This window comes from Canis lupus, chromosome 23 (assembly GCF_048164855.1).
Source record: "Canis lupus baileyi chromosome 23, mCanLup2.hap1, whole genome shotgun sequence".
Lineage (NCBI taxonomy): Eukaryota > Metazoa > Chordata > Mammalia > Carnivora > Canidae > Canis > Canis lupus.
The window spans coordinates 22,705,998-22,731,936 of record NC_132860.1 but is presented as its reverse complement, the minus strand read 5'-3'; the positions used below and the strand labels follow the sequence as shown (position 1 = coordinate 22,731,936).

The 25,939-nt window shown below is 41.1% G+C and overlaps 1 protein-coding gene across 1 annotated transcript; it reads right to left on the bottom strand.

Annotated features, from left to right (window-relative positions):
• Positions 1-8,829: 8,829 nt before the first annotated feature.
• Positions 8,830-9,774, bottom strand: LOC140615481 (olfactory receptor 51I1). The gene has a single exon (XM_072795348.1). It carries the CDS (start codon positions 9,772-9,774, stop codon positions 8,830-8,832), a length of 945 nt encoding a protein of 314 aa, XP_072651449.1.
• Positions 9,775-25,939: the final 16,165 nt, after the last annotated feature.

The window sequence follows — 25,939 nt, the reverse complement described above, 5'->3', positions numbered from 1 at the left end:
GACCTGTCAAAATCCATACTCAGCCGATTACAAGATGTATGATGTGGACAACTTATTTATACTCTAATCCAAAGGGGATTTTGTTTGTTTGTTTTTGTTTTTTTATTTGTAACATGGAGATAATAGTAGTACTTTTGTGTATAAGAAAAAAATTGGGAAAATTAATATCATATGTTCAGTGTTTTAGAGTGCTACACACAGATTCTAGCAGACCTCAGTTTGAAGCCCAGTTGACAGCTTACCGTCAATATGACCTTCAGCAGATATCTTAACCCTTCAAGTCTCAGTGCACCCATTTGTAAATTAGGGATAAAAATCCATCTGTCTCATATGGTTGATGGTAATCAAGATATTGCATGGCATGCAAAATGCTGAATCAACTATTTTACTCTTAGAGAGACAGACCCAAAGAGGAAGAATAGGGAATGTACCAAAAGCCTAAGACTCAGTTTCTGCAGAACATACGTGATTGCTTAGATCTGCAGATTCTTCTAGTGATGTTTCTTATTTTCACTATGGAGATGAGACCAAATGTTAGTTTGATCTAGAATGGAGTCACCAGGAAGAATTGCATTTCAGCTCTGCCACTGTGAGCCTGAGCAATCATGGATGCCAAGGGTAACCAAGGAAAGTGGTAACCTCCATGTGTGTCCCCATCCCACTCCAGGGAAAGAAAGGTTCTGAATGAAAATGAGACAGGGGTTTTATAAAACTTATAAAAGGAGAAATATGAATAAAGGTGTAAAGGATATGGACATTCCAACTGAGAATTATACTAATACACAAAAGACTTCTAAATTTAAACATGGTTCTCAGAATGCAAAAGTGTATTGGCTTCAAAATAACAGATTTTGCCTTTCTTCTTGCGGCACCTGGGTGGCTCAGCGGTTGAGCGTTTGCCTTTGCTCAGGTCGTGTTCCCAGGTACTGGGATTGAGTCCCGCATCAGGGTCCCCACAGGGAGTCTGCTTCTCCCTCTGCCTATGTCTCTGCCTCTCTTTGTGTGTCTCTCATGAATAAATAAATAAAATCTTTTGTAAAAATAACAGATTTGATCTGGAATCCATGGAGAAGTCAAAGACACAGAGATAAAGGACTCCATTCATGGTGAAAGATCAGAGAGAAATAGTTAAACCCCAATTAGAAGGTGGCAAGAATATGTGATATAATGTGATGTAAGGTACAAGGTGCACTATTAACATAATAAATGAAATAAATAATTTTAACTTGTAAAATAAAATTTTTAAAAGATTTTATTTATTTATTTGACAGAGAGACACAGAGAGAATGCACACAAGCAGAGGGAACAGCAGGGGAGAGAGAGAGAGAGAGAAGTAGGGAGCCTGATACGGGGCTCAATTCCAGGCCCCTGGGATCATGACCCAAGCTGAAGGCAGCTGTTTAACCAACTGAGCCACCAGGCATCCCTAAATTTATAAAATAAATTTTAAAATATGAAGTAGGAAGATACAATCACAAATGGTATACAAGCTGAATTATCGCCAATGATCAGTTCACTTATTCACCCAATTGACATGGATGTGTGATTCCTGGATTCTTGATCAATTCTTTACTCTGAAGTTACTTTCTATTGGTGTTAAATGGTCCATATTTATCTAAAGAGTTTAATGAGAACACTACAGTGGAATGGACAGGCAGGACAATATGCAGCTAAGGGAATGCAAAGAGTTATGACCATGGACCATGACAAGGTTCAGTGAGAAGAGCCCCAGATCTGCCTTGTCTTACTCTCTTCACTCTGTAGCCCTCTCTTCATGCACCAACCCTGCTGATATCCCATGCAGTCTATTTCTCATGTTTTCTCAAGATTAAGAACTTCTGTGATACACATTTGCTTATGTCCTTATCCATTCGTGTCCCTTGGTCCTGTCTTGTAATCCGTGGTTCTCAACCTTGGCTACAGGTTAGAATTATCTAGGAAACTTAAAAATCCCAGTGCCCAGTTAATACCCCAAACCAATTAAATTAGAATCTTTGGATGCAGAGTCTAGTTATCAATATGTTTTAAAGCTCTCAAAGTAAACTCAAGGTTGAGAACTAATCTAGATCCATTGGAGTGGCAGATATTCCAGTCACTTTACAGTGAGTGTTTTAAGCAAAATTATAACTTGCAAAGATTCCCCAAGTCTTTTTTTTTTTTAAAGACAGACTTCCCATCCCACTCCTTACTTATAACTTAAACATTTCCTTGTGTCCCATCACCTGCTAGATTCTTTGACATCCTGGAGCTCCTCTAAATAAACTTGGGTTTGCTCATAATACCCCAAGGTAATGCACATAGAAGTAACAGGTTGCGGGCTAGTTTCGCATAATCACTTCTGTGAAGGTGCACCCAATGGGAGAGCAGGACCTGTTAGGAGCATTTTAGGGCTTTATCTAATCATCTCACCTGTGGGTCTTCACCTGCCTCACCTGAGACTGCCTGCCACTGATAAAACCTCATCTCTTTGGCAGAAAGTTAACAGCGAGGGCTTGGAAGTACCAACCATGACCCACAGTGTGTGTGGTGGGGGAACATGTGAGTTGGGGCATGGTAAGGGAAGAACCCAGGAGCGCACAGGTCCAGGAAATTAACTCAAATGACAATGTGAATCATAGAAATGATAACCAGAGGGGCCACTGCCTCACTACCAAGCTGCCTCATTTCAGTCCCATAACAATCATGTGAAGTAAGCCAGTAAGAGGCTAAGGTGGGCCTAGAATCTGGCTCTTCCAACTCTAAGTCCTGCAGTCCTTCCTTCTTATGAAACCCAGCCCCGGCATCTGAAATGGAAGTCACCTGAAGGAGAAGAATGTGTAGATGCTGGAGAAGCTGGTCTTTATTTTCACAAGCAGTGAAAAGGACAGAGTAGCAGATGCACATTTTTTTTCCTGCCTCCTCTGCAGACAGGGGGACAGGTGGAAGAGATGAGGAGACCTTCTGAAGTGGCCCTTCTCAGAAACCCATTGATTTGGCCACTAACTTAACAGTATTCTAGGACCTGAAGCCAGAGTCTAGTCTTGTACAAAATGAGAGAATTCCCTCTACAGTATCCTTATCAAACTATCACCCATACTCAGCTTGAACATTCCCAATGATGGGGAGCTCACCGTACCTACAGCCAGTATCTTGGTTAGATGCACTGACTTCCGAAGTGCTTTCTTTCATTGGGCTTAAATGTGCTTCCTCCGTATTACATATAATTGCTGCAGACACAGAGCCACAACAATCTTTTTCAGGTTTCACCTGAATATTATTCTTCATGATATCTGTTAATTTTTTCCAAAACACATCTTAACTTGCAAACATGTATTTACTTACATAATTATTTGTTAAATGTTATATCCCCTATTACACTGTAAACTCCACTAAAGTAAATATAGCATTTAACTTTTTTTCATATTTTAATCATTGGACACCCAATACTAGCACAGGGTCAAGCACATCACAGATTCTTAATAAATACTCCAACTGGATAATAAATTATTGAATGTATCTCAATGTTCCATCATAATATTCTGTAATCTTCCTTTCTTCAGATGACTTTTCCTCAATTCCTTTAGCTGCTCAAAGTAACTGAATTTCAATTTCCTCATCACAAGCCCTCCTGTCAGAGTATTTCACAGAGAGTAAATCTAGTATGGATAGACAGTGTGATATGTAGCTCATAAAAATTAATTGGTTTTAGTCTTTGTTAATGCAAGTATTTTATTCAGAAGACAATGTGTCTTAACATATATACATAAAATTCAATACTTTTCCACCTGCTTACATTGTCTTTATCTTCTTTGATGATTTTCTTAACTTCTACTATTATTTATACTCAAAACTTTCATTTTATCTGCACCTTTTCCTAACACTGTTTAAGCAGAAATACTTTCTCACCTGTGACTTTAAAATATTCTGTGCAAAAAAATAAATAAATAAATAAAATAAAATAAAATAAAATATTCTGTGCAGACTTTTTCCATTTTGGTAGAATTGCATTCATGCCTCTGTCCTTTCTGTCCTGCTTTCAGATCTTTTAGGGTCAATTTTTGCCTAGTTCATTCTTATTTTCCTAGTGCTTCACATAATTCTAACAGAAAGACATGCTTAAGAAATCATGAACTAATAAAAGTATGAACATACTGCTCAGGACCATAACTGAGTGCTTTCATTTCTGGGTTCTACACTGTAGATCGGGAGTAAACCAGGTGGGTCACACTCAAGGGCAAGGGGATCAAGTCATTTAAAGTGCACAGAAGGATCCAGAGGTATTTTGTTTGGAGAGAAGAGAGAGATGTAGGGGGGTGCGTGTAAGAGGTACTGAGTGATAGGTGAGATCACAGGGAGACAGTCTTGGACCCAGGTAAGGAAGAGTTTTCTAAGGGTCAAAGCTATATAACAGGATGATAACCTTCTGATCAGTGAAGATGTTTCAGCAAAGACTGAATAATCCTTGATGGGAATACTGGAGGGACAATTCCAACAATCCCTTTAATTGGGATTAAAAGCCCTTTTGACTCTCTTTCTGCCCTCAGGCCTGATGTCCTGCCTTCCAAGATCTCTCTTCCATAGCACTGAGAATATCATGGCTGTGGATCTGTGTGGGGCCCAACAGAGGCCAGCTCTCAACTCTTGATGTGTGATCATGTGTCTTTCTCTAAGCCAGCTTCCAGGACCCTTCCAGCACCCTACCTGTGTGGGAGGACACAGGAGCATTTGAATAAATATTACTCTATTTGTAGGAAACCTGCATTAAAATTAGATATGGGGATTTTATTTCTTAAACCTCTCCCTCGCTGGCCAAACAAATCACAGTGAGTACACAGCCCCTACAGGCCTTGATAGAGACTCACTCGAAGATGCAGAGACAGAGAGACCAAAAGAAACTCAGAAGCACAAATGGAATTGTAGACAAAAACATACTCTTGCACGTATACCTGGGAGGCACAAACAAGCTCAGACTCACCTGAGAGAGCTTTGTAAGATGGCAATGAGATTGAAAGAGGGTAGGCCAGAGCTCACAAAGGCATAAAGATAAGCCTTAGGCTGGCACTAGCCCAAAGAGGAGGCCGACTCTGTATCTCTGAGTGATACTCCCTGGAGGCCAGGACCCTGGGGTCTTGGTGTGCCTGAGGGTGATGCTAAACTGGTGATGGGGAAAAGAGAAGGATTAGCTGTCACCTTGGGAACAGAAAGAAAAGAAAAACACATCCCCTAAATATACTTCCTTCTCTCCACACAGAAAATAAAAATCTCAACTTCTTCCCTGTGATGAAGAAGATGAGGACAAGTCCCAAAATCCATGGCAACATTCTCATGGGCCCCAATTATCCCGTCTCAAATTTGGAACTCTCAGTCCAGAACCAGAAGTCTACACCCTCAAATTCTGGGTTTAAAACCTTTATTTCAGGCAGAATCTAAAGCTTAGACCCCAGTGGACAAAGTCCGGGACTAAGAACTCAAGAGAAGAGCACTTGGAGCCTAGAATTCAACCCATAGGGGATATGATCATAGCTTTCTTCACCCACTTATGTGGGGAACAGCTGTTCCTCACTCAACTCTTACTCCCATCCTTCGTCCTCAATCCCCCAACTTCTGAGGTCTCCAGGAGAGACATCCCAGGATGCTAAAAGACTGTGGGGTTCAAAGTCACACAAATATAGATAGGTTTGAGTCCCAGTTTTATCATCTACCAGCTTCCTAATTTCAAGAGATTAGCATTTTTTTCAACTTGGGACCCAATTCATAAGGAAGTTAGTACCTATCTATAGGGGTAGACATTCAAATGAAAAGAAGAAAGTGACAGTTTTAATGTGATTGTACCTCACATGATAATTATCATAAGTTTTGCAAGAGTCCCCAGTTTCATATCCCAAATATCTAGACTTACCACTAAGTATTTCAGTTGGCCTCTTCCTTGTTTCAGTTTCAAATAAGGTAAAGATATATTTAGGAAGGGATAGCAGGGGAGTTCTCTCCCTCTTTTTTATTCAAGGGGCAGGATATATAGGGAAAGCAAATAGAAGATGGATATAGAGGAAATTTCCACCTTGTCCATGAGGAACTTTGAAGTATCTCAGAGAGCCAGTTTAAGAGCACTTTCTGCCTTCCATTATTGTAGAATTGGTTCAGTCAGATGAATAAGTTGGGAACCTGGAGATGGGATTCAAGAGAATTTAGATAATAACCTTGTGAATAAAGTCAGAAAATCAGGATCCCTGGGTGGCTCAGTGGTTTAGCACCTGCCTTCAGCCTAGGGCGTGATCCTGGAGTCCTGAGATCGAGTCCCATGTCAGGCTCCTTGCATGGAGCCTGCTTCTCCCTCTGCCTGTGTCTCTGCCTCTCTCTCTCTCTCTCCAATAAAAAAAAATAATTAAATAAATAAATAAATAAATAAATAAATAAATAATCTTTTAAAAAGTCAGAAAATCATGGGAGAAAGAAAAGAGACCTAAAAAAATGCAGATTGGACATATGCTCCAGATGAGGAGGGGCAAGACTTTGAGAAGTCATAGAACCGAGTGACTCTAGCTTTGTCATTAGGGATGACATGATGAGGAACAGGCATAAGATCAGATCCCATTAATTCATTTATTTGATTAGTCATTTGATTATTCATTTAACTAACATGTACTGGGGGTACCAAACATTGTGCTAGGTGTAGAACTTTTTGAGATATAGATAAGACTCAGTTTCTATTTCCATTCATTGACAGGAAAAATCAAGAGAAATCCTAAGTACTCATTTGGAGTGATAAATATAACATCTGTACAAATCCCAACAAAAGGGAATTATTATAAGTGTTAAAAGTCATCCATGGGGAAATTATGAAACACTTTCCCTCCACAAAGCTTAAACAAAGAAATAAATGTGCCCTGTGGAGTATCATTGGGATTTTCCACAATAGAGTAAAGCCAGAACAGGCACAATGCAAGTGCATGCTTGTCGTAGAAGAATATAACCACAGGAGGCATATCCCTTCAAAAAAAAAAAAAAAAAAGAAAGAAAAGGAATATACTCTTTAGAAAAAAATTCATGTACTTTGTAGTAAAGAGAAGCCTCAGAGAGTTGTTGGTCAGGGGGACTGGTATGCTTTGAAATCCCATTGACAACTAGCAAGGTTTCACATCCCACTGTGACAAACAACTGATTTTTTTTTCCTTCTAGTTTCTAATTGCCTAGAGGGCAGCCTTAAAAGTACAGTGTGCCTGAATTTTGGATTCTAGGTAGGTTGTGCTGGCATGGGGTGGGAATTGGCAGTGGTGGGGGCGGTAAGGAAGGGAATCACATGATGGGATGCGGGGCCTCAGGGTGACCGTGGAATGGCTAGGAATTGTTCATCAAATCCTTCTGTGATGCTATTTCAGTGTTCCACCCGCACCATCTCATGGAGGTAAAAGGCTGTAAGTCTGCATTTCCCTTTACCATAGCACCATATGTCTAGTTGTCCTGCACTCAGTCTCCCTCAGCTTTAAAAACCACCCATGGGGAACCTGGGTGGCACAGTCGATTAAGCATCCGATTACTGATTTCAGCTCAAGTCCTGATTTCAGTGTCGTGAGACTGAGGGGGTATTCAGCACTCTGCATGGAAACTATTTGTCCCATTCACTTCCCCTCTGCCCCTCCTCCTGCTCTCTCTTTCTCTCACTCTCAAATAAATAAATAAAATCCTTAAATAAAACCACCCATGATCTTCTCAAGATTGTACTTCTCAAGCTTCTCAAAGTGCAACTTCCCCTTACAAAACTGTTTGCAATTCTTCTAAATATTCTAGACCGATATTCTAGATTAAGGCTTCTCAACCTTGGAGAATTATATCAGGATTACCTGGAGGACTTAATTAAAACACAGTTTGCTAGATCTCACTCCCCAGAGTTTCTGGTTCAAGAGATCTGAGGAAGGGCCTGAGAATGTGCATGCTTAACAAGTTCCCAAATGTTGCTGGTGACGCTGGTGTGGGACTTCCACTTTGAGAACCACTTTTTCAGACTCTTGTAACTCATGAGTCTTGTTATCTTTTGTTACAAATCACATGGGCACTGCCTGAGAGGTTTTTTGAATAGAGTAGTACTGTACTTCTCAAGCTTTAATCACCATGGGTCTTAATAAAATACAATGTGAATTCAGTAGGTCTTGTGTGAGGTATAAGATTCTGTTTCTCTAATAGGCTACCAGATATACCCGTGCTGCTGTTCATTGGGCCACACTTGGAACAGTAAGGTCCTAGCATTCACTTGCCTAAAGATTTCTTCTCAGGCAGTTATTTATGCTAAGATCATTACCTTCACTTCTTCCTACCACCCTGTACCAAGTATCCTAACCCTCTCATCCTTCACAAACCACTTTACACACACACACACACACACACACACACACACACACAATCTTATCCCCATATCCACAAGCCAAATGTGTCTTCTCTTGCCCATGAAGCACCAAGCCTCCACAGAATTTTATTTGTCTCCAGTGTTTATCGCTTCCCTCACTCTGGGTGGCTGTAGAATTATTTGTGCTCAGCCTATGTGCTAGGTAAAATTTCATTGTTTCCATAAACATTTTTCAGTGTATCTGTTACTCATTTTTATGTTTTTCCCTTGATGCATCTATCTCTTCATATGATTTGTTCACCATTATAACATTCTAAGCAACTGGCACAAGCTTTTTCACATGGTAAATGTCCAATATATATTTATGACATCTTACTGAGTCAGATACTCTCTTATTAGTTCCATATTCACAATTATCAAGATTCTGGTTCCCCTCCCCATGTTTGAGCATTTCTAAAGCTGGCTAGCCAGTCCCAGTCTTTTCTCCAGAGGACTTCTCTCAGTAGCCTTCCTCAGCTCTGGGATTTATAGAGGACTTTGAAGATCCCTCTGCGTATCTCCTTTGTCTTCACACTGTAGATGATCGGGTTGAGCACGGGGGGTACAAACAGGTAGACATTGGACATCATGACATGAACAACAGATGGGGCACTTTTCCAGAAACGATGGATCATGGAGACAGCAATTATGGGCACATAAAAAGCCAGCACTGCACAGATGTGTGACATGCAGGTGTTGAGTGCTTTGAGCCGTTGCTCCTGGGATGCGATGGCCAGCACGGCTCTCAGAATCAATGCATAGGAAAGCAGGATAAACACTGAGTCTATGCCATAGGTGAAAATGACCACAAAAAGCCCATAGATGTTGTTAACATGGATGTCTCCACAGGCCACTTTCATGAGATCTGGATGGAGACAGTATGAATGATGCAAAATTCTGCCCTTGCAGAAGGGCAGTCGTTTTACCAGAAAAGGGAAAGGGAAGAGAGTGATGAAACTCTTGGCAAGGATGCCCAGGCCCATAGCCAAGATGCGGCTGTTGGTGAGCACAGTGGCATATCGTAATGGGTCACAAATAGCCACAAAGCGATCAAAGCTCATGGCCAGCAATATGCCTGATTCCATGAAAGAGAAAGTGTGGATGAAGAACATCTGAACTAAGCAGGCATCGAAGCCAACATGGTGGTAGTTGAAACAAAAGGTAGCAAGCACAGTGGGAAGTGTAGAGAAGGACACTCCCAGATCGTTGAGAGACAGCATAGAGAGGAAGTAGTACATGGGCTGGTGCAGCGCAGGCTCCCGAATCACCAGAGTGAGGATGCTGAGGTTGCCTATGATGGAAATTAGGTAGAGGATGCAGAAAGCCAGGGCAACCCAGGCATGGCCTGTCTGCATCCCCGGAATGCCTGTCAGCTGGAGTGTGGCTGGATGGAAGGGGGTATCATTGAAGCTCAACATGGTAGGCAGGTGGGAGAATACAGATGGGAGATGGGCCCCGGAGGATGTGTTGGGGGAGTTCTTCACTTTCTTTCAGACATCCTGTCTCCAACACAAAAGGTTAGAGATTGAAAGTGTTTGTCTATATTCCTGCTTCTCCCATTAGTCTATGAGCTCTCTGAGGATAGTAACTGGGGTCTACTCATTTCTCTATCACCAGTGCCCAGCAGTCTGTCTAGGCTATGGTAGAAACACTATGAAAGTGTGATGATCAGGTGAATACACATGACAGACAAGGCATCAAGGTAGGAGACAGCATGAATGATGGCTCCTAACCTTCACCTCAAAGTGCATCATCCCTTCACTTGCCCCACCTCATCCCAGAAGCCACCTTCTGGAAATTTGGGACAAATAGAAATTAAGATAATCAGGTAAAAGGAAACACCACCCATGATTTTGGGAACCCTTAGGTCAATGGTGCAGATGAAACTTCTACTCTGTGAACTTATTACCACTTTGAGAATCTTGGTCGTCTCCTCAGACTCCTAGTCCCATGGCTACCCTCAGACATGTCATCACCAAAAATTGTTCCACCTCTAAAATCTTAAATTCCTTTATGTTTTACTCCATTAATTGCTTTCTACCTTCCACCTCTCCTACTTTCTCATGCCCATGTACTGCTCGGGGCGTCTCAATAACTCTCATATCATTCTGGTCTGTTTGTCTATGAGCTTCTCCTCACTTATTCTCTAACCCACTCTCCCACTGGGACTGGTACCTTCATTTTCTCATTGCTTCTCCCTCACATTCATACAGGAAACTCCAACCTTTGATAAATTCTATAACCCAACTTCTGGGTGTAAAGCTGGAAAAAAAACAAAGATTCAGGTATTTTATTGGAAAAGAGAGTGACAGACAGTGATTCTACCACTACCTGAATTTTAAACTCACATCTTAATCCGTTCTTACCCTTTGGTTTCTGAGAAAGAGATGTCTCCCCTTCTCTAAGACCAGGCCCTCCACCATCAGATTCCATTTCTTGCTATCTCTTTCAGAAACTTCTCCCAACAGTCTATTGTACTGGATGTTCAGCCTCTCCCTTTTTGTCTCTTTCCTTTCAGGCAATAAGCATGTACAAGACCAGACCTTCATAAAGACATAATCCTCCCTCTCTTGCTACCTATTACCTTCCTTAATTCCTAATCAAACATTCTGAAGCACTGTTTCTCTGGATGCCATGGAAAGGAGGCTTGTTTATGTCTCTGCTTTTCCAGTTCCATTCGGAGATCCTGAAAGTCAGGGTTTCAATTTTATTGACCTAACCTTCTATCATTGCTCAATTTCTTGCACTGTGGCTTCTACACTTCCCTCTTTCAACTGAAACAAATTTCTCTATGCTTACCAGTGACCTCTTTGTTGCTAAATTGAAATAAAACATACTCTCTCTTCACCCATTTGATCTCTTTATCAGAGTTAATATTGTTGGCAATTCTGTTTCCTCCTACTTAGCATCTCTTTCTGTAGATTTTTTTACTGACTCTTCTTTCTTTGTCTTCATCCTTAAGCAGTGTCAGTCTAACTCCAGGAAAAGTAAACAGTAGTCAGAATGGTGCACATTGAGAAAAATATACTATAAAAACTTCTCAGCCTTGGGTCGCCTGGGTGGCACATTTGACTAACCATACAACCCTTGGTTTCATCTCAGGTTGTGATCTCATAGCTGTGAGATTAAGCCCCACATTGGGCACTAACTGAACACAGAGTCTGCTTTGGATTCTTTCTTCCTCTCTGCCCCTCCAGCTCATACATTCTCTCTCTCAAACAAACAAACAAATAAATAAATCTTAAAAAAAAATTCTTCTCAGCCTTAATCCAAAATATCTCTGTAACTGTATTTCCATCATACTTAATATCTCAAAATTAAAGCTCCATTCTGTAGAGAAAAGAATGGTGGTTACCAGGGCTGAGGGGATGGTAAGGGAATGGGGAGATGTTAGTGGATACAGGCTTCCAGCCCTAAGATGAATAAATTCTGTGAATCTAATTAGAGCAGAGTGACTATAATTCACAATACTATAATATGCACTTGAAAGTCATCAAATGTTATCACCTCACATACACAAACACAACACACAAAATGGAAATTATGTAGAGAATGGAGGTCTTAACTAATCTTATTGTCGTGATCATTTTGCAGTATATATGTATATCAAATCATCACATTGTATACTCTAAAATGACATGTTATATGCTAATAATATCACAATAAAACTGGGAAAATCTAGGGAAAAAACTGGGAAAATCTGTATTTAAAATATAAAAAAATACAAAAGTTCCTCTTTGGAATTTAGGCATAATAACTTCTCTATTTCCTTTTAACAACTCCTTATTCTTTTGACTTTCTAGAATTTCCATATTTTTTCCTAGTTCTCTTAGTAAATACAGTGGAATAAGTTAGATGGTGCCTAGAGGCTGGAGAACATCCGAGTATTAGTAATAATCCTGAAAGTATGTGGGCCATGGGAAGGAATTTGTCAATTGCTTTGTTTCCTCTCCTCCAAATGAGAATTCAAAGGAATCATTTAACTAGTAGAATTTCTTTTCTCTATTCCCCCTCTAAACATCTCTCTTTCTCCTGACCCAGGTTTAAAGACAATATCTCTGATATTTCCCAAATGAATGAGACCATGTAATGTTTCTCCTTCTCCGATTGACTTATTTCACTCAGCATAATACCCTCCAGTTCCATCCACGTCGAAGCAAATGGTGGGTATTGGAGGGTATTATACTGAGTGAAATAAGTCAAATATCAGGAAGGGAGACAGAACATGAGAGACTCCTAGCTCTGGGAAACAAACTAGGGGTGGTGGAAGGGGAGGTGGGGGGGTGGGGGTGACTGGGTGACAGACACTGAGGGGGGCACTTGATGGGATGAGCACTGAGTGTTATTCTATATGTTGGCAAATTGAACACCAATAAAAAATAAATTTATAAAAATAAAATAAATAGCAAAAGAAAAAAAAAAACGAGGGATGGGAAAGAATATAATCTCATAGGGTGGACAAAACAGGGTAATCCACTTGTTCCTGAGTTTTGGTCTATGTGTTAAAAGACACTAAATCCCAAAATTGTAAAGAAAGCAGAATTTATATATATACAAAAATAAAATTGAATAGTTAAAGGAAAAATAAAGACAATGTCTCCACGAAGTCTTATTAAATGCAGCCTATCCATATTTGCTTTTTATCACCTTCACTCCAAGATTATTTCCACTTATTAAAGAAATGGAAAGGTTCTTAACAGTGCCAACTTGTCTCTCTCACAAGATAGATATACTCCACTGTCCTTAAATCCTGAGCAAATTTAGGTAAACCAGAAGGGCATATTTCATCTATGCTCCAGATGTTCCTTGGCCTAGAGAGCAACCCTGAAAACTTCTACCCCAAAGAAAACATGTTCTACCACCACCTAACAAACATTTTTCATTGTTTGGACCATAAGGGTGTCAGTTAAGGATTCCTAAATGTGATTAACCCCGGAAGAAAAGTCAGGAAGATAGAGACAAGCACAATGTGGTTCTTTTGCACAGGATGAGCATGAACACACCTAGTCACACAAAGGTACCATTAAATATGAATTTTTACACTCCTACACACACTTAGGCACTCAGATATTCATAGTGACTATCTCACATCATACAGATAGAAACTATCATGCACTCCTTTGGTCACACACACTATCACAATCACAGAATTTAGGAAGACTTAGCTACTTACTGACATTATACAATATGTTTCAAATATCCTCTCATATTTATACCCTCCAGAACACAGACTTATGAATACACATGTGTGCGTATACACACAGTGCCATAAATTATACACCAGCATCCACAAACCCACAGTGTTATCACCACCAATTATATTCCATGACATACTCAATACTAAAAATCTAGCTAAGACTGAATATCACATAGTTGAATGAGTTCAATTCATTTGGTTCTGTCATCTTTTTCTCCAGCTGCACACCCAAGAGTTAGGTATATGAGACAATAATTCAAATTGGAGGCAAACAAAAGCATGGAATACATTCAAGACAAAATCGAGATCTGATGTATCTAGATCTCCTTAACCTTAAGGAGACACAGTTTGGTATTAAGGTTTTGGTTCAGATGGAACCGGGCATCAGAGTCTGTGCTCCTTGACTTTGCTGGGAAACATATTTGCCTCATGTTTGGAGGGGAAATGTGGGGTCAGAGTCTGTCTGAAGTTGCAATAAGAGTGTTAAAGCTTGAGACACCTTCTAGATAAGGAACCCTCATGGGCAATCCAAAGGAAAGGCACTCACTGAGTGGCAGATGGTTCTTTCCCCTGTAGCTGGATGTATTGGTCTGTGAGTCCAGCTGGGAGAATAGCATGAGCTCATTATCTTAGGACTCATAAATTTATAACTATCCTGGAATCCCAGGGCTTCTTTTTTTTTTGTGGTGGGAGGAAGGAAAGTGAAAATAAAAGAGAAGGAGGTATCAATGAGTAGTGAGCCAGGCCATATGAGAATTGCTCCCAGGAGAATCATGTTCTTAACCTCATCATCCTTAATGTCATCATCCATATCCATTACTATGTTAATCTATCCTCGATCAGGGCATACAAACATATGTATGCACATAAAAATACATAGTTCTAGACATTTTAGGACTCCCACAAATACAACACTAGTCACACTCAGCTATTTGTTTACTAATATTCACACTACCTCTTTTCAATCCATACATACAAATAGACACAAATATGCTCAATTGCCCAATGCTCTAATCATCAATCACATATCTCGATATACCAAATACATAACAGAATCTCTGTATTCTTACATTAATTGTACAAATTCATGTAGCTTATAGAAATAATCTTATAAATCATTGGAGACTCATATGCATACTTGAAGAAACAATATATTTCAAATTATTTCTATGGTTACATATTGGAAAGTATGCATCCAAACATATATACATTCTCATTAAGAGATCAACACAATATCCAATGACTTCACATCACCGCATCTATTTGAGGAATCAGGATTCATATATGGAGTTTAAATGCACTGTACATTTTTTGTACAAATATATGTCAGCAACCACAAGTGTGTTTCTTATTTAAGCATTTCTTTTACTCCAACACTGTATGGAGCCTAAAAGTTACAAATTTTATTCAATTCAACTAAAACCAAACAAAATAATTTTTGAACCCCACTTTTTTGAGCATTATTCTCCTCCAGCTACTGTTATAAGGAGCAACAGTGCCTATTCTTGTAAATAAGATAAATATTGAAAAACTGATCAATGTGTGGATAAATATGCCTCAGAGACTATCTAGAAATAGGTAATAAACATATTTCACAAGAAAATCAATGCATTTAGCAAAACTTATCAAATGTAAGGTCTGTGTTACTATATGTCTGAAAGAAATCAAAGAACTATGTAAAATATTAAACTTCAGTTCATTATAAGACTGCTGAACTCATTAGGAAGAAGAGCATTGATGCTGCTACTTAATTTGAAATTTATCAATAAGATAAATGGGATGAATTATAGAAGAATAGCTACATAATTAGAGATGATAAAACAAACATAATAAAATACCAAGGATCTGTGGTAAGTAGACCAATGTTCACTGTAAAGTTATTTTAAGTTTTCTCTGTGTTTGAAATTGTACATGATAAAATGTTGCAATTTTTTTAACTACTTGGGGTAGCAGTCCACTCCAACCTGAGGTCTACAGTATGCCAATCCTCATTAGGAGCTCATACAGAGGGAGCACGGGGGCATCCCCCACACCTCAGCACCAGGCCCAATGCCTCCACCCAATTCCTGACTCACTGGGAGAGAGGTGAAAGTTCAGTCAGATCTGAGGGGTCAACTTAGCCCAGCTTTGGCCCACCTGGCCCACTGTCTACCATCCATCAGGGGTGAGAAAATAATAAGAAGCCAGGTGTCCTGCCATGGACAAGGAAGGCAACCCACGCTGAGGCCCTGATAAAACAAGCCATCTCCAAGAAACTGCAGCATGGCTCTCCAGCCCCTACCCCATCCACTGGCTTTGACTCTGGACCTGCCTGGATGGATACAGGAGAGGGTAGGAAAGTGGGAGAAACTGAGGCAAAGAGTGTTTGCTTGATGGTGGCAAATAATGTAAATAATCAAATAAAAAACAAATGGATCGAGACATAGACCATTCTTCTGAAAGAACACACCATGTTAAAAACTGCAGTGAAAATTCAACCTAATGCAAAAAGATCTCAATCCCCATTGAAACCAACCCTGATCATATCTTGTATAAACTCAGTGCTCATATGTGTTATGGGGTAAATCTATTCACTTGGATAATATATTTACATATGGTTAAAAACAAGAGTCCAGTTTGTTTTGTTCCAAGGTTAGCCGCTTAACGTGTAACAACTCAACACTCCCTGCTATCCCTGTGCTCCATTGTAGGGGGATCTGCCTCCCTCCCCAGATTGTTCTCTGCTGTGGAGGCCATGCATCCATGCAGAACCAACTATAACAGACTGTTATCACTGCTTTCATGGCAGAAATAAACAATGCTATAAAGAAAGAGTCATGAATTCTACTTGAGTGGGTAATGTTTAAAGAATTTTAGGAGACTTGATTGTGTGCCAATCTTGAAATAGTTACCAGAGAAATCTGGTGACCTGGCTTTGAAAGAAAAGATCTTATAAAAAGAATTTCTGCTCCTCAGAACTCTAGAAGTTCAACTGCCCTCATCTCCCCCACATTACAGTGAGTCAACCCCTTCCATGGTGCTGGCTATGAGAATAAAAGTCCTTGAGAAATCATGGATCTTACAGTGCTAGTAATACCACCACCCTGCAGTGAATGAATGAATGAATGAATGATACTTCTATTCTGTACCAAGAATAGACCTGTTTACCCTCAGATCCACTACTCAGCCTTCTGCTACTCTTCCTCCTATCATTACATGAATATCCCAGACTCCAGCAGGAGATGGGTTCAGGTGTTGGGAGCATTGGCAGGCATGGGGCATGTCACTCCCTCCACTCTCCTGCCTGAAGCTAAGCAACAAGTATGAGTCTGCATCTTTGCCATGGCTCCAGCTTTTGCTACGCAAGGTCACCTTAGCAGCAGCTCTACTAACACCACCAGAGACTCTCCAGCCTAGGGGTTGCAGTGGCTTCCTGCTGTTGCAAATCTCTAGATTTTATTCCCTTCTGCTGGTCAGTTTCTCAGCTCTTTGGAAACCTGTATAGACAATTCCCAGGATTAAACTCATTGTTTTATTGTACTTGTTACCATGTTACTGTCTCTGTCTCAAGCCCATTTTTTATACTATTCTTTGTAATATGCGGGTAGGCCTATGCAGACCACATTTCTTTGCCAGCCAGCTTCCCAAATCTGCAAATGAGGGCTTGGGGAAGCTGGGATGAAAAGGAAGATTCGTCTTCTGTCTCTGTCAGTGGCAACCCAGTCACACTCTCGCACCCAAGTACCAGAGAGGATAATTCCATAAGGTAATTAGTTCCATTTTGCAGCTTTCTACATTTCCAGAACCAGTCTTACCATGACCTATTAAAGACCTCAGAACAAGCCAGAGAGGTCACCTCCTCTCCTCACTGCCCCCATCCCAAGGAGTGAGTCTCAGGTACATAGACCTCTTATCTGAACTCTTGAAACCCCAGCACCACCTAAACAGCACCTACTTGATCAACCTCTATTTCAGCTTTTCAGGGGCTCCACTTCCAATCTGGTCAGAATTAACACTCCTATCCACTCCTTTTGTTTCCCAGACCTATGGTTGGAGGTGACTTTTGGAATCTATACCTTCACATTCCCTTTGTGACTTGTGTGTTGTCTAATATTTTCCCAACAATTTTTTACATTATTTTTCTCGGTTTAAGGAACTGATATGCTTATTATAGTCTCACCATACTGTCTCTGGACCCTGGTTTTTGTTTCCTGGGTTAGATTGTGGCTAATATATCTGAATTCAAGACTATATACAACATTCAAAGCCCTATGCTAGGACCTGGAGACACGCGCTGATCAGGAGCACTGGGGTCCTCCTCTGGGAAGAGACGTATGGTATAGTTGGAAATATAACAAGTGGATCCATGCAGTCTTGTGAAAGGACTGTTATTGAGAAAGTAAGGTATAATGTGGGAGTTCCCGAGCACACACTCTACAAATAATAGAAACAACTGAACTGAACAGACACTAAAATTTCTTGCTTAAGCAAGAAACACATTCATTATATTTTCATCTAACAGAGCAGGGATCATGAGGTCATTCTTTCAACAAATGCTCAATCCATTGCCTATGTTGTGCTACAATATTTAAAATGATGTAGACCTCAGCCATTGGAAAGGATGAATACCTACCATTTACATTGACATGAATGGAACTAGATGGTGTTATTCTGAGTGAAATAAGGCAATCGGAGAATGACAATTATCATATGGTTTCACTCATATGTGGAATATAAGAAATAGTGAAAGGGACCATAAGGGAAGGGAAGGAAACCGAGTGGTGAAAAGTCAGAGGGGATCCCTGGGTAGCTCAGCAGATTAGTGCCTGCCTTCAGCTCAGGGTGTGATCCTGGAGACATGGGATCGAGTCCCACATTGGGCTCCCTGCATGGAGCTTGCTTCTCCCTCTGCCTGTGTCTCTGCCTCTCACTCTGTGTCTCTCATGAGTAAATAAAATTTTAAAATCTTTAAAAAGAAAAAGAAAAATTAAAGGAAGACAAACCATGAGAGACTCCTAACTCTGAGAAACAAAGGGTTGTAGAAGGGGAGGTGGGTGGGGGATGAGGTAACTGGGTGACAGGTATTAAAGAGGGACTTGATGGGATGAGCAGTGGGTGTTACACATATGCTGGCAAATTGAATTTACATAAAATTTAGAAAATAAATAAAATAATGTAGAGCAACTTTGTTATAAATTCAGAGCATGAAAAATGAGGTGAAGAAAATAAAACTCAAACTAGGAACACATGATTGATACACTCAGGCTTGCCACCATGCTTTATACGGTGGCCAGCACTTAATTAAAGCTCCACATGCATTGATTGAATAACAGAGGAAGCTACAACTGAGTCAGGAATGTAGAGTTGGGTTTTTATTTTTCATTATGTTTTGTTGGGCTGGGCAGTGTGAAGAGGAGGTAAGGGGCAGCATGAGCTAAAGCACAGGGTTTGCACATGTGGAGCAGAAGGAAGTACTTCTGTCACAGCTGTTGCTGAGGAAGATCAAGAGGGAGAAATGGGAGACGAGGTGGAGAGGAAAAGGGAGCCGAAGACGGGAGGGAGGAGAAGAGGAAAGGATGAGACAATGAGAAGGAACACGGAAAGCTCTGGAAGAAAGAGGGGTGTAAGCAAGACGAAGGAGAGTAACTGGAAGAGGAGAAGGAGCATGAGGGACAGAGAGACAGCAATAAAGGGAAGGTGAGTAGAGGTGTGATCACCACGTGCTTTATAACCACTTAATCCATGGAACTTTCCCTTCTTTTCCTTCAGCTTTGAGGTGATTGTACTTTCTTCAAGTGCCTGGAAACTACTCAGATAGTCAGCATTACATGCTGAAACCTTACTTCTCCACCGCCCCCAAAGATCACCAGGTTAGGTGTCCATGCCCCTGGGCCATACCCTCTCAGTGTGTGATTGGGGGGCTCAGTGACACTTCTATGTAATAGAATAAGGAGTAAATAAGCATGTGTGAGGCAAACACAAAACTGAAAAAAAAAAAAACCTGGAAAATTAAAGAAAGGAAGCTGAGTAGCATTATACCAGAAATCATTCCTTCTGGAGAAAGTTATGTCAAGAACATTGCTATGGACGGGCCTCCATGGAAGCCTCCTTCCAACAGCCATGCGAGTTTGGGAGTGTATCTTCCAAAGCTAATCAGCATCAGAGACTACAGCCCTAGCAAGAGCCAGATACAATGAAAGAATCCAGGCCAGACCACCCGATCAATCTACTCCTAGACCCTAAGTGCATGAGCAATATGGCAGAGTTCACCTTTTTTTCTTTTTTTGAGTACAGTTGACACATAATATTACATTAGGTCTACAACACAGTGATTCAACAAATCTATACATTATGCTGTGCTCACCGTAAGTGTAGCTGCCATGTCTCACTAACCGATGCTATTACAATACCCTTGAGTGTATACCCTGTGCTGTGCCTTTAATCCCCATGACTTACTCATTAAAAAGGTGGAAACCTCTATCTCCCACTACCTTTCACGCATTTGCCCATCCTTCACCTGCTCTGCCCACAGGTATCTTTCAGTTTGTTCTCTGTATTGATGGTCTATTTCTGCTATTGTTTCTCTGCTTATTTTTTTAAATATAATCCATGTGCAAAGATTGTATGGGATCTGTCTTTCTCTGTCTGAATTATTTAATGTAACACAATACCTCCTAGGTCCACCCATATTGCTGCAAATGGCAAGGTCTCTTCACTTGTTATGACAAAGTAATATTTCATCCTATATGTAGATCACTTCTTTATTCATTCAACTATAATGGCCATTTGGGTTGATTCTATATCTTGGTTATTGAAAATAATGCTGCAGTTAACATAAGGTTGCATATATCACTAAAAATTACTGTTTTCAGGTAAATACTCAGCTAAAGTAGTAGAATTCCAGGATCAAGTGTTATTTCTATTTTAAATTTTTGGTGGAAATTCCTTGTGGTTTTCCACAGTGGCTACACCAGTCTGCATTCCCACAAACATCTTTTCAACGCTTGTTATTCCTTGGCTATTTAGATTTTCTGTCCACATCCTTTCAACACTTGTTATTCCTTGACTATTTAGATTTAGCCATTCTGAAAGGTGTGGAGTGATAGCTCATGGTGCTTTTTATTTGTATTTCCCTGGTGATGAGTGATGTTGAGCATCTTTGATATATCCCTTTGCCACATAGTATTCATAATTTATTAAAATAAGGAATGTTTTACATTTTAATATGAATAGGATGTTTTGGTAATTTTTAACTTATCAATTGATAACAATATGGATATAGGATTCATATTCTAGAATTCTGAAAGCTTTAATCAATCTAGGCACAGACAACATACATAACAGTGGTGTTTGGCTATTTCATTTAATCATTCACTATTTTATTCAACAAATATTACTGAGCCTCCAGGTTATATTAGGGTAAGAGGAACCACATCCCTTACTTCTTCATGGCCTCAAAATGAATTTTGCAACCATAGCCTGAGGACACTGTAAATAGGTCCCCTTTCTGAGCATACCAGAAAAATTTCAGGAAAAAATAAAAGAGGAAGTATTTGGGAAGAATCTACTGAGGCCAAAAATATGGTTCAAATTCTTTGGCTGCAAGTCCAAATCCCATGTGATATTCTGAAAATGGCTGGTTGCACTGACCATGTTATTTCTCATCTCCCAAAATATTTCTCAATGTCTAAGGTTGTTTTTTAAGGTTTTATTTATTTATTTATTTATTTATTTATGAGAGACAGAGAGAGAGAGAGATGCAGAGACACAGGCAGAGGGAGAAGCAGGCTCCATGCAGGAGACCTGATGTGGGACTCGATCCCGGGTCTCCAGGACCAGGCCCTGGGCTGAAGGCGGTGCTAAACTGCTGCGCAACCAGGGCTGCTCTCAAAATCTAAGTTTTAAAGAAACTTTGAAAACCAGTGAATGGTACTAAACACAGATGACATTGTCAGAGAATCCATGTAATAACTGCTGATTTACAGAAACATCGTTAGCTATGTCATGAATATGCATGTGCCCACAGACTCACTCCAACCCAACAGCAGCTGCTAAATATCTATATCACACAAAGCCATGCCAGACTTCATCTGTGATTATGACATTGACAATAATGTCATTCATTCATTCTCAAAGACAACCAAGATGCAAGCAATGAGCTACGTACGGAGGACAAGGCAATGAATATAACATGGAGTCCATAATTTATGTAAGGTTGTAGAGATTTCGGTAGCATTTGATAAACCGTCTCATGAACCTAGAGTGTCGCGAACATGCTTAAACATTAGGAGAAGAATCACAGAGCACATAAATCTTCCTATGAATCTTACAGCCATGGGAATCAACAGGAAGACCTTTAAGTGACGGATATCCACCCAGAGGAAATGATGAGGCCACAAGATTGGAAGCAGGAAGCATGAACTAAAGTAGTGTTTGAGAACCTGCAACAGGTACCTAAGACCTGTTTCTGAACTACGTTGGAAAGTCCAGGAATAATGGAGATGGTGAGAAAAGGGGGAGTGATGAAGGCAATGTCTGCACACAAGCTGCAATCCTTGCAGGGGGAGGGGTTCGATAAAGGAAATAGGCAAACTCCAAATCACATAATGGCAGCTCTAAAGTGGCCTGTGGGAAGAACAGATTGCAAACTGCCAAGATTTTGGATGTACACTTACAAGGAACAGAATTTTAAAATGAATTCTTCATATCCCCAAATGGTCAATACATGAAGACAGTGGGTACTTTCTTCTTAATGAACAACCTGGGGGAAATTTGGAATTAATTTTTTAGAGAACTGGCTAGCAAAATTTTAAACTCCTACTCAGGATTCAGTGGTTCTCCCCTGTGGTGCTTTGTCCCACAGGGATGTTTGGCAGTGTCTCAGGGCATTTTTGGAAGTCAAAACTGGGGTGGAACAAGGCTGTGTGAACACCAGAGATACTGATGAATATTCCAGGAAGCAAAGGACATCACACCACAATAAAGAATTATCCAGCCCTGAATATTAATAGTGCTGTGATTGAGAAATTCTACACTAATTAAAGTTATAAAAGAGTTGTGAATTACAGATAAGATTTCTTTTTTCTTTTTTTTGTAAAGATTTTATTTATTTATTCAGAGACAGAGAGAGAGAGAAAGGTAGAGACATAGGCAGAGGGGGAAGGAGGCTCCCTACATGGAGCCAGATGTGGGACTTGAACCCGGACCCTGGGATCATGCCCTGAGCCCAAGGCAAATGCTCAATGGCTGAGCCACCCAGGCATCCCAGAGGATAAGATTTCTGAAGAGGTCTACTGGAAAGAATTAAGTCTCAACCTCATACTCCACACCCAAGAGAAAGGAGTAGAGAGGTACAGCCCATTTCCCAATTCTTCAGGGTCAAGAATCCGGAAGAATTCTACAAGAGAACATGTTACTTGATATTAGGGGAAAGAGAGACGTGGCAGACAGGTACCTTACTCATGCCTGTAAATCGAAATAGAGAAATGACAGTGCCCCTGCTGTTGGAATGAGAGACGAGTGATGTTGTGAGGTGGGTGTTTGTTACACTACTGGAAGGTTGAGCATTCCTTGGATGATCTGTATGCTAGAGACAGCTGTCATGGTATCTTTGATTTGGTCCACAGAGCCTACAGTTCTACAACGGTGACCTGTGTAGGGTGAAATCATAAACAGCCATTCAGAATAAAGAGATATTAATTTACATCAAGTGAAGAAGAAGTAAAAGAGGGAAAGAAGTTTCTTCAGTAATCTATGAAACACAATATGAAAGAGTCAGGTCGAAACACTTAACACACCTAGTAAGCATGGTAACAGCCAACTGAAGCACTCATGGATTGTGAATCATCCACTGTCTCTACTCTGTCCTTTTGGAAGGAAACATCAAAATCCAGGTTAGCAAGTGAGGGATGGGAGGAGAGGAATTGTGTGACTTTGAATGCTGGACCGTCTGGCCGTTATGTGAGCATGGGCATTGTGAATATGCAACAGGGTCACCAGAGGCTATGCGATCCTCTGAATGTGACCAGAAATCTTAGGAAACTCTGTTTCCATCCAGGGTGGAAGAAAAGAACTAGCCAGATTCAATTAATTCCAAGGGGTCAGTTAAGCAAAGTTGGTTATTTTCTGTTGATACTTTAAATGTTGGACTTGGTCAACATATTACATAGTCCCAGGATCCCCTAGAAGGTAATGAGATCATTTCTTACACTCCTGTCCTTCCATCACAGATGGTGTCTTGCATGGGGAAGAGAATTGGACTGGCTAATTAATTGCTGAATTCTTTTTCAGAAACAGGAGCACACGCTTTATTCTCCATGGTCTCTAAGGACCTCTAGAGGCTAAAACCTTCCTGATGACTTTTCAGACACAAAGCAGCATCACTCTGCTCTCTCCAGAGGCTTAGAATTAGATACAAAATGGGCAGTCATGAATTCATGCTAGCTGATAGAGAGAAGGGTGTGTTGTTCCTCCAGTGTCTCTCCTCTGTCTGGCTTCTGGTGAGTTCTGAAACCCTGTAGGGGGCAGCTAGCTGACTCACCTGAAGCCTGCTTTAAGAAGGAGTGAAACCCTGAAAGGGATGGAGGAGATGACAGATGAGAAGGGAGAGAGTGCCTGGAGGTTAGCACAAGGGAGCTTTGAGTAGAGTGAGCAGAGCAGGTGCAGAGCCCCAGGACTGGGGTCCCTGTTCTGGCACAGCCACTAACTGTGCAACTCTGGGTACTGCGCTGTGATTCTCTGTGCACACAGCTCACTGAGCAGATTCAATGCACTTGGGATCCAGGTCTCTATGACTCATTAACATCACACAGACCAGGGAGGAAAGTCAGCTCGGCACAGGCAAACTTCTGAAATCCAGGAGCAAGGGGTTCACAAGCTACAAAATGGATCAAACTAACCGCTGAGTGATCACATTACAAAACCTTCGATTTGAATAGGAATTCTGACATTAAAGCCTGTGAAAGCTGCTCAGGAAATAAGAGAGTAAGGAAATCAGCTAGTCCTAAACTTTACAAGAGCCTGACTTGGCCAAGCATCTCTAATCTTTTGCTTTTTCTGCCCTTGGTTTCAAGGCTGGTCATCAGAAGAGCCTCTCTGTTCATCCCCCAACTCCATCTCTGCCTATCTGTGCCTTCTTGCACAGCAAACTTTATAGGCATTCTCTCTTTGACTAGAAGTTCAAATGTAACAGAACATGAGATCCATGAAGAATCCGAGAATACATCCAAACAACAGTGACAAGTGGGAAGGGGCTTGATCTACAAAGAGAACAAAACTCTCTCAAGCTCACACAGCCAGGGCAAGCCAGAGCCAGCTTAGCCCCAGGGCTCCTCACCCCTCCAGCACCCCTTCCCCTAAACCACCTGGTCCCTATTGGCTGCAGAGAAGGGGAGGGTCCTGAGTTCCAGGGTTGCAGGAACTGGGTCCAGCATTGGAGACAGGGACTTCGGCCTCTTGTTTGCCACATGAGTCTGTGCCCATCCCCTGGGTCCGAGAGTACCTTTGAAATCTCCGTCCAGAAATGTGTACTCTATTTTCCTTTTCAAATTCTCCTCCAACACCTTAATGGTGCCTCAAGGACTGAATAAGATATAAGAGTCTTACACATCTCTATGCAAATTGAGGCATCACCAGCTACTTGCCCTGTGGTGGGAGGCAGGCTCACAGCCAGAAGCCTCCTCATCTGTCATGGATTAGCCTGGTAAGTAGATACAACGTTTTCCTTGCAGAGTATCTGACACATAATGTGCTCCATACTGCTTGGTTTCTCTCCTGGTTTCCTTTCTTCACATTCATCCAGACAACTCACACCATGAGTGAGTCACTGCTGGGAATGATAAAGAATGTGATCCTGGGACTGCCAGGCAGCCACTTTCCCACAAATACTAAAACTTAAATCCCTACACGCAGAATGGCTTTGGCCCTGCCCTGCCCGGAGTCGTGCTCATTGAAGCCTGGTTTCTTCTTCCTTCTCTCTGTTCCCTTCACTTTTGCTCACTTGTCTTCTGGGGGTTTTTCCCCTAAATTCCATCACTGGTAGTTGTATGAAGAATGGGAATTGTATTCAGGGGGAAGAAAAAAGGGCTTGTTCAGTGGTGGATCCCAAGCAATCACATGCCTGGAGGGAGACAGGCCAGGCGGGCACAGACTGAGCTCTGTGACTAGAACGGATGCAATGAATCACACAGAGAGGTGGCACTGATCTTGGGAACCACGGGGTGATCCGAGTCATACACTACCCCAGAAATTCCAGGCACGTTCCCCATGTAATAATGCTGCATTAGTCCTACCTGGAGCACTTCTGGGGCCTTGAGATAACGGAGGCTCCCAAGTCCCCTTCTTCCTTCCTCCTCTTCAGCAAAGACTCTGAGATTAGGCTCTGGCCTTGTGTCATTAGTGTTGGGAGA

What these genes read in the sequence shown, in the direction of transcription:
- LOC140615481 (XM_072795348.1), bottom strand. Translation starts at nt 9,774, where the DNA reads ATGTTGAGCTTCAATGATACCCCCTTCCATCCAGCCACACTCCAGCTG.